The following is a 9,996-nucleotide window of genomic DNA, read 5'->3' as shown; positions in this document are numbered from 1 at the left end:
GTCGGGTGCTGCTCCAGTCTCGGAAACACTGGGTTTCCAGGACTGGAGACGTGATGTGAAGCCAAGCCCCCTCCGTTCATGTCTATGGGAGGCCATCATACGAAGGATAGGGAATAAGATGTCTGATTGCAGGGGTCCCGCCACTGGGACTCCCCGCGATCTCCGGGACTGGAGACGTGACGTCACGCCACACCCCCTCTTGATATCACGCCCTCTCTGTTCATGTCTATGGGAGGGGGTGTGGCGTGACGTCACGTCTCCAGTCCCGGAGATCACGGGGAGTCCCAGCGGCGGGACCCCTGCAATCAGAAATCTTATTCCTTTTCCTTCGTATAGAGAATAAGATGTCTATGGGTGGAACACCTCTTTAAAGGAAATCTTAGCGGTCGGCTTCGTTTTCGGCCGTATGCGGTTTCCCGACCGCAGGCAAAAACGTGGTCGACCACGTTTTGCCTGCAGTCGGGAAACCGCATACGGCCGAAAAAGCAGCCGACTGGAGGCAGCGGTTCACTCCGGTCGGCTCATAGACATACATTAAATACGGTTCCCGAATACGGCTGAGTGCGGGTGCCGCGATTAAGCCCCGCCCCCCCCTCCTCCCAGCCGTATACGGGAGCCGTATTTAACAAAACGTGGTGTGAACCCAGCCTAAGCTCTGCCAATGCCCAAAGCCGGGTGCCTGGAGCTGAAGCTAACGGAAGAGATTACTGGAGATCCCCTGCACGGAACGGGACAAGGTAAGTACCATTGTCATCAGTGTCACCTGCACTACCTGCCGATACCAACAGGGTAGTGCAGGTGACACTGGTGACAGATTTCCTTTAAGCACTGAGGCTTTTCTTACCCTTCTGAAGGTTTCTCGAAGCAGCGAAGGAGTAACCTGGGGACGGAGATGTATTACAGAATCAAGCTCTTTGTGTAGGGGCTGCGGCCCATAAAGTCTTAAATGAAACTTAATCAGTCTTCCAGCCATAAAACATGAGAGTTCACGTAGGGATCTCTTTACTATCATCCCACAAACCAAGGCTTGAGAACACGTAGAGTCAATGGCGAGGCGATCCTGGCGGCTGGAGATTCTCTATTTATTGGTCATGTTTTATCTTCTTCTCATCCAGAGTCAGAGGAATGTTGACATAACAAGACCCCCGGGAGCGGAGCAGGGCCTAGTGATGGGGCTAAGGGGATAGCCATATTGTTACCGTGCTTTATGACTGCTCCTCTGCCGGTAATAAAATCTTCTTATATATTACATTAAAGCTAATAAAAATATGTCTTAATGTCTTTGGTTCTATGCGGTCTCTGAGAACTATAGAATTTGTTCACTTTAACGACACAGGATGATGAAACGCAGACGTTTCATTGGGGTTAAGTAATACTACTGAGAATAAAGTACTTAAAGGAGAACTCCGGGCTTGGGATTATTTTTGCCCATATAATACTCGCACTATCACTAGTCATACAGCGCCATTCCCTTTATTCCTGCACAGCTTCATCCATGTATTTCATTACTGTAACTGGGTCATGTGACCACCAGTCTAAAAAAAAAAAAAAAAAAGGGTACTGGACCGGGTTTCTAACTTCCCATGGACTACAGGATGACATAATCACCTACCGGATCCTTACTACTAGCTTTCAGACCCCACTCCACCCATGTCCATCTGCTATCGCTATAGGATCAGGATACATAGTAGTTATACACCTTCCCTCCAGCTCTATCTGCATACTGCTGCTGCTAACTCTATGAAATCAGGATATATAGTAATTATATGCATCCCCTCCAGCAATATCTGTATACTGCTGCTGCTGTCTCCATGGGGCCAGGATATATAATACTGTAGTTATTCACCTCCCCTCTAACTCTATCTGTATATTGCTGCTGCTAACTCTATGGAATCAGGATATATATTAGTTTTACACCTCCTCTCTAGCTCTATCTGTATACTGCTGCTGATATCTTTATGGAATCAGGATATATAGTAGTTATACACCTCCCCTCCAACTCTATCTGTATACTGCTGCTGCTGTCTCTATTACGATATATAGTATGTATAGTAGTTATACACCTCTCCTCCAGCTCTATCTGTATACTGCTGCTCTCTCTTTGGGATCATGAAAGATAGTAGTTATACGCCTCTTCTCCAGTTCCATCTGTATACTGCTGCTGCTATCTCTATGTGATCAGAATATATAGTAGTTATATACCTCCCCTCTAGCTCTATCTGTATACTGCTGCTGCTATCTCTATGTGATCAGAATATATAGTAGTTATATACCTCCCCTCTAGCTCTATCTGTATACTGCTGCTGCTATCTCTATGTGATCAGAATATATAGTAGTTATATACCTCCCCTCTAGCTTATCTGTACACTGCTGCTGCTATCTCTATGGGATTAGAATATATATAGTAGCTATACACCTCCCTTGCCAATATTTCAAAAAAACTAAAAAAACACAATAAAGTAGGAGAATGCATGAAAACTGCACAGTGTGAACTGACCCCAACCCACTTGTGAGTAAAATGAGTATGAGCATGTGCATGCTCGGAGGTATAGTTATGCAACAGCTGAAGTTCCACAGTTTGGAGACCACTGCAGAGGGGTAGCGTGGGGGGTGCAGGGGGGCTGGCAACATCTGGGGGGGGCGCGCTCTGCGGGATAGGAATACTTCTCTTTATGTGCCCGGGCCGGCTCCCGTGTGTGACTGCAGGTGGGGGCTGGCCAGGCTGGCACAGCCTTTGCCGGTCCGGGCATGCTGGGAGTTGTAGTTTCACAACAGCTGGAGGCCCCCTGGTTTTTAGTATACAGTATTAGTTTTTATATGCTCTGGTCGGCCCCCACCTGCAGCCCCACACGGGAGCCGGCCCGGGCACATAAAAAGAAGTATTCCTATCCCGGACATCCCTGTGTCCCGAAAGTCCATAGGCCATAGCAGTAGATGTGACCCCGGGCCGGAGGAGCGGTGACCGGATCACTGTGGGGGCAGCAGTACAGACATACAGCCTCCAGCCATACACTGTATATGGCTGGAAGCTGTATGTCTGTGGGGTGGGGGGGAAGCTGCATACTATTGTGGGGGAACTGCTGACCTAATGTGGGGGGGAGCTGCCTACAAATGTGGGGGGGAGCTGCCTACAAATGTGGGGGGGGGGGCTGCCTAATATTGTGGGGGGGAGCTGCCTAATATTGTGGGGGAACTGCCTACTATTGTGGGGAACCTGCCTACTATTGTGGGGGAAATGCTACTATTGTGGGGAAGCTGCCTACTATTGTGGGGGAGCTGCCTACTATTGTGGGGGAGCTGCCTACCTAATGTGGGGGAACTATACTGCCTACCTAATGTGGGGGAACTATACTGCCTACCTAATGTGGGGGAACTTTACTGCCTACCTAATTATATACAGATTGATATCTTGCACTTCTATTAAAGAATTACAATTAGAGGTACAGGATTGAGGAAGTTGGCTCCATCTAGCCCAGTCTTGGATCATCTCCAGGGTTTGGTTCCATTTTGATGTTTAGTTTTTGTTCTTGATATTTTTTGTGGTTTACGATGGTTGTGAGACGACATATAATAGCGCGGCCCATGCTCGGTTACTACATTTGTAGATTTGTATTCATAGACCTGCTGAGAATGTGGAGAATGTGTAATGTTCGCACTCAATAAAGTGTTTGAAAATAAACTTGTATTTAGATGCATTTTACTTTAATTACATCAGTATTTTCATAACAAACAATCCATGTGCTTAGGGGGTAAGGGTTTCTTTAACTAATCTAGTGGAAGAGACTCGAGTGCTAAAATCCACGGGTTAGGGGGCGCAAATTACTTGCCTTGCCCCGGGTGCTGACAACCCACGCTACACCACTGGACCACTGACATAAATGAACATATACAGGCTGGCATAGGGTTGCACAACTTGTGTGAGTTTAGGGGGTCTTTTATAGTACACCCTAATCATGAAAAGTTCCACAAGTCCTATTATTCTGCAGGGCAGAGAAGTCCCCACTATTGTGTTGCAGATAGTGACGTAACAGAAATATGCATACAGTACTAAAATATATATATTTTTTTTAAATTGTAAAAAACTAAACAAAAAATAAACAGTAAACTAAACAAAACACGAACACACAACCGTACAACTGAAATAATTTATTTACCACTACAGCACCACGAAAACAAACATACAATGTGTTAAAATACATAATAATAAGTCAAAAATACAGTTGAACTGGTTGTATATTTATTTTCTCTTACACGGTCTATACAGGTGTATTGTTGTATGAAACGCCCAACATTGAACTTCAGTTTTCCTTTTACCAAAATTTTTTTTTTAACTTTTTTTTTAATTAAACAATACATTATAAAGAAAAACTAAACCCAATTCAATTGGAAACACAAAAAAAAATTTCAGAAGTGGCAGAGTTAAAAAAAAAAAAAAAAAATTACCAAACAATACACTGTTGAAGAAATCCATTTCACTCACATTTAATTGCATCCACCGCAGGGTAATGGTTTTGACATGCAAAATAAAGAAGCCTTTGCTATCCGAAATACCACCAGTAACCATTACTCATTTGCTTCTCTCTTTAATCATCTCAACCCCCTTCAAAATTGCTTTACTGAAAACTTGGCGTATTTCCTGGAAAGCGGAAGTCAAACGAAAGTTCTAAGAATGATGGAGTCAATAATATATTTATTTTTTTCTTCTAAGTTCATGGTAAAAAAAAAATAAAAAAATTAAATACACCTTTTATAGGTTGTTGTTATGTATATAGGGTGCTTCTCGGCCCTTTATAAAATATTTTACACTGAAAGTATTGGAATATGGCATATTCACTGCATTTTCCTAGCAAAAAAAAACAAAACAAAAAGAAATTGTAAAATAAAAAACAATAAAAGACAATAAAATAAAATCACTTACATGTTGTTCCTGCTCATATTTATAACTATTTACATAGTTCTGAAGACAAAAGTTATTTTTGTTTGCTTGTTTGGAAGCATACTGTAGGTTGTAGAGCGTACTTTGCGTACTATCATGAGCTGACGCATCGACAGACGTTTCAGTAATGTTGAGAATTATTGGGCGTTAGCTGCATAGATTAAGTTTATACATTGTGTTTAAAAAATGGAGACAAAATTAGAAATTTGGTTTAAGATATACACTTTTTGAAATTTAAAACTGAAAATAAAAAAAAAATCGCAAAATAAAAATAACATTTTTTATTTTTATTTAATCGAAAAATGATTTATTTCGAGAATTTAGTTTCTCGGTTAGGTGATGACTGATTATACATGTAAAAAACAGACATATAAGGACCCCAGAATATTACATTTTAGGCCACATACACAAGGTACATACTAACCCTGTGTAGCTCCATAGTATATAGCCTATAGTAACTCTCAGTTTTTTGGAGCCTCTGTGATATTTCAATGGGAGAATAGTTTTGTTATATAGTATTTAAACAGTACCTGTGAACAGAAAAAGTTTTTATCGGTTGGGGCCGACCTATGACGAGAAGGAAAACAAACACGTGGCCATGTGCTTCTTCTCTCCCTGGTCTGGGTCTAGGAGGCCCGATTTCATAGACTTACATTATGAGTCCATCCAGTTCACGTAGCACAGAGCTGGGAGAAAAAGTGCTAGACAGGCTTGTGATTGGCCAATCAAAACATTTCATATGTCTCTACGACATATTAAAAGTGTCCAGTTAATGGTTCACAGGTACAGTGCGGCCCAAGAGAAGTCTATGAGTGCCATATCATAGCTACATACTCCTCAGAGGTTGAACTAAGTATGGGACATAACACTTAATGAATTTAGTAGACCAAATTAGAAAGTGTGAATTAATATATAATGATTTCACTCTATTCTTTGGGACAAAGCTGACTAAAAAGTCCGATGTAGACCACTTTGATGGTCTACCACCATTCTGACCAAGATGGCAGACCAACCCGCATTAAGCAAGTTCCAGAAGCTCTACTTCTAGAGTTATTGTCGATATACTGAACTGGAGACCTACCAAAAAGCTGAGATGTTTTTATTTGGTTTTCCTCTAACCTCAAGAATCATCGACGGTAGACCAAACCCTTGACTTGATCAGTGTAACTGCAGGGGTTACAAGACCAGCTGCTTATTGGCTCGTCCCAGAAATTCTATCAAATTTGATTTTGGCAAGAAATAAATATTTTCTCGGGTTGGTAGAACATTTTTTTTACTTGCTTTACATTAAATAAGCCAACCCTTTCCAGTTAGGATCATATGAGCCCAATATTGAGGAGCCCCTAGAACTCGATGAATTATTTTATTTCAGTTTGTCAGACTGGGGTGTGAATTAAAATTTTATATGTGCCAAATAGTTTTTCTAAATGATCTGAATCTGTGAAATACAGTGTAATTCCCAATAAATCTCAAATCCATTACTGCAAAAAAAAAAAACTAAACTTTTTGTTCGGTTTGGAAACCTGCAGAACAAAATGAAAACAAAGAGAACAGGTAGCTTGTGGCATAATTATGAGCAAGATGTAGTATCATAAAATATGTATTCTAGTGCAAGTCAATGTACAGGACTCAGCTCATACTGGCCAGCTACACAGAAAATCATCAATTTCCGAGCAATCAATAAAAGAGCCCTAACTATAAATGAAAAATCGCTATAGCTGACAATTTGTACAGAGTATAAAAAATACGGTATGATTGTACATTTTACACATGACGAACATAATTATCGGTTTTCAATGTTTACAACAGAGATCTACAAAATAGTTTCCAAATAATGTTGGCTCCACGGCGCCCCCACCCCCCTCCATAGTAATACTATTGGTACAAAAACATATAGCAGTGCTATACAGCATCATAGTAAGGTCTGTTGATTAGACCGGCAATTATTAAATATTTCACTGGTTTAATAAATGAAATTTACAATAATTCATTCATATAAATGCCTCAGACTGAGATTTCAGGATAGGACGTGGTCAACAACTAATTTTTGGTTGGGTACGGGATTAGCCGTAGACATGGTCAAGGAGGGCTGAGGTAAGAAAAAAGAGTGGGGAAAACAAGTAGATCTATAATATTTAATACCTTATCAGAAAAATAACAGTGGAAAGATTCAGAATGGTTGCTATGGGCAAGTCATACAATTGTACATAGGTGCCGTGCTAATACGAGTGTGGACCAAAAACAGGCCTACTCTGGATTTTCAGTTCATGATAAGAACTGGGAAATTCTACTTTACGGTCATGAACCCATTTACTGGGCTCACTATGTAGTATTAGAAGAATATTAAAAGAGAATGCCCCAAATGATGACTTAAAATGGTCAAAGCTGGTCCAACCTTCAGGGCCTTCAGGAGCTTCTAGGTCTACATTCAAGTTAACTGATCGTGGCTCAGAAAAAGCCAAAAACACAGAACTATTGAATATGTTGGCTATTGTTTTGGCAGAACCAATTATAGAAGAAATTTGAACAATATAAAATTTACCACCATGAAGATGAAGAAGGGGAATAAAAATAGTAAAAAAAAAAAAGAATGCACAGAAGAACAGTGGTTATGCCCATAGCAATCAGTCAGAGTCTGTCATTTCCAAGTCAAGATAACAACATGTATCCAAAATCTTTTCTCGGTCGACTAAGGCTATTTGTTTCTTATTTGTTATATCTTACCCAGGTTTTTACAGGTAATCATCATTTACCAAGGGAACAGTGACTAGCCTCACATAATGACGACAAAACGTTCAAAAAGAGCAAAAAAAGTTGGAAAACTAACCAACGTGTAGACATGTTTGTTGTGGAGAAAACAAAAAAGGAATCTGAGTATTTCCGGGGACAGATACAACTCCACTAAATGAGATTTTTTTTTTCCACTATTTTCTTTTTTTTCTTCACATAATATCGCTAACACATTATTCCAGTGTTTATTCTTTTATATTAATATTTTTTTTATGATCTTCAAAAGATGCTCAGAAACAATTGAGACATTCCATCCTGTTAATAAGTCGGAAACTCTACGGTGAGGCAAATCTCCTATGTTTATACACATCTACTTTTTTTTTATACCTTTTTTTATTTTATTTTATAGCGTTGTCAACTACAAATACAAAAAAAAAAAAAACATACATTTTATTTTTTTTTTAAAGTGGGCCTTTCAAAGCTGGTTACAACACAGGCATGGGAGGAAAACCAGAGAATCTCGTGATGTATTCAACAGAGTACCAGAGAGGAAAAATGATGTGTCAACAAAATGAATTTCAGGAGACCTGGGTAGATCCTGGCAGGCATCGAGACTGAAGAAATTGGCCCAAATCTTTTACTGTAACACCAGGAACATCATAGCATGGGAGAGGGAGTAATGTTCCACTCCAAGTTTTATTAACATCTCTGGATAAAGCCTTCGGTGATGTATAGTTTCTGCCAGTTATTAAAAAATAAACTTTCCAAAAAGTTCACGCTAGTACCGTTTTTGTCTTCCTTTTTATTAAGAATATAACACTGATCAAACAAGGCCTATTTTTGCTTTTTCTCCTTCGAAAAAGTTACTTTTTTTCTGTTTTATCCCACTAAAAAAACACTTGCCGTTCTGGTAAAGGTTAGCCACATTTACATGACTTCACGATCATATTTGAAAGCTGTTCAATTTTCGGTGTCTTTCCGACATAGTACAAGATGGTGAGAGATTCTAAATCTTGAGATACGCAACATGGAGAGGCTGATGCTTCTGGGTTGATGGTGTTGTACAGACCAAGCACCTATGGAAAAAGAACAACAGATAGTTGGTATATCAAATGGGAATACATGTGAGGCATAACTGGAAACTGTGGGCCCCAGTGTAAAACCTGTAACCAATTATCTTATAAGAATTTTATTAATTTCTTAAGCCAAAAATGGCAATAATTGTCCTATGAAATGAGCCCAGAGATAAGCCAATACAAAAGCAAAAACTCATTTGTTGGCTGATCTCTTGGTTTCAAAATGTTAAAAAATCATTTTCCTCAGCCACACATCTCCCCATGTAATAGATGATGCCAACATGATACCAAGCCATATAACACGCCATAGGACGGTGGTCCCCAACCCCGTCCTTAAGGCCCACCAACAATCTAGGTTTTTTTCAGACTCCATTGGAATAGAACAGGGAAAAATTTTAATCCTTGACTCTTGGTGGCCTTGTGGACAGGGTTGGGGATCTCAGCTCTTGGAGATCAGCGTTTGTGTTAAGCAAGGGTCAGACTGTTATACTGGGTTAGTATAATGGTTAGTATTAGTGCACTGAAGTAACTTCAGGTGGAATTCACGCACATTTTTAGTCAGATTTTGCATCAAAATCATTGTGAATTCCTCCTAGAATAAGTCTCTTATTAAGGTCAATTGAAATTTCCATCACATAGAGTATTTTTCTAACATAATTCTGACGCAGATCTGAAGTCTGATGGAATCTACAAGTAAAATCCCATTGAAGTGAATGGGACTTTGTATTTTGGCTCCAAATTTGTTATAGTCCACTCAAAATTCCATGCAAATAAAGCGCCAATCCACCTTCATTTCAACATGGAGCAGAAAGAGGATTCACGGGATCCTGTCTATTTAGATTAAATATATGCAACCTTTTGCTGGCTAAACACATTAGATCAAAGTCAACTAAACCATTTATTGCAATATCGTGCAATGGGCTACTATATGATGCCTCCATGCTGCACCGTATTGTCTTCTAGACCTGTGTTTCCCAAGCCCAGTCCCAAAAGTACCCCCAACATGTCAAGATTTGAGGATATCCCATTTGTAGTGTTACCTGATGTACTGAACATAATTATATCACTTGTGAAAGACGAAGAAAATTCTTAAAACATGACCTGTTGGGGGGTACTTGAGGACTGCGCGTTTGGTAAACACTGGTCTAGCAGACATACTTCTTTGAGTACCTACAATTATTTTCTTACAGATTTATTTTGAATTGATGTAAAAACAAAAATATCTGTGCTGCTATGTATAAAATTGGTGGTACA

The 9,996-nt window shown here is 39.9% G+C and overlaps 1 protein-coding gene across 2 annotated transcripts in view; it reads right to left on the bottom strand.

The window, feature by feature from the left end:
• Positions 1-4,137: 4,137 nt before the first annotated feature.
• Positions 4,138-9,996, bottom strand: part of TGFB2 (transforming growth factor beta 2) — a 126,424-nt gene continuing 120,565 nt past the window's right edge. For both annotated transcript variants that reach the window (XM_056568356.1, XM_056568357.1), the window contains exon 7: positions 4,138-8,742. In XM_056568356.1, the coding sequence (XP_056424331.1) occupies positions 8,584-8,742 (159 nt within the window). In that variant the 3' untranslated portion in view covers positions 4,138-8,583. The remainder of the gene's footprint in view (positions 8,743-9,996) is intronic.

Source organism: Hyla sarda, chromosome 3 (assembly GCF_029499605.1).
Source record: "Hyla sarda isolate aHylSar1 chromosome 3, aHylSar1.hap1, whole genome shotgun sequence".
NCBI classification, from domain to species: domain Eukaryota; kingdom Metazoa; phylum Chordata; class Amphibia; order Anura; family Hylidae; genus Hyla; species Hyla sarda.
This window is presented reverse-complemented; position numbering and strand designations above follow the sequence as displayed.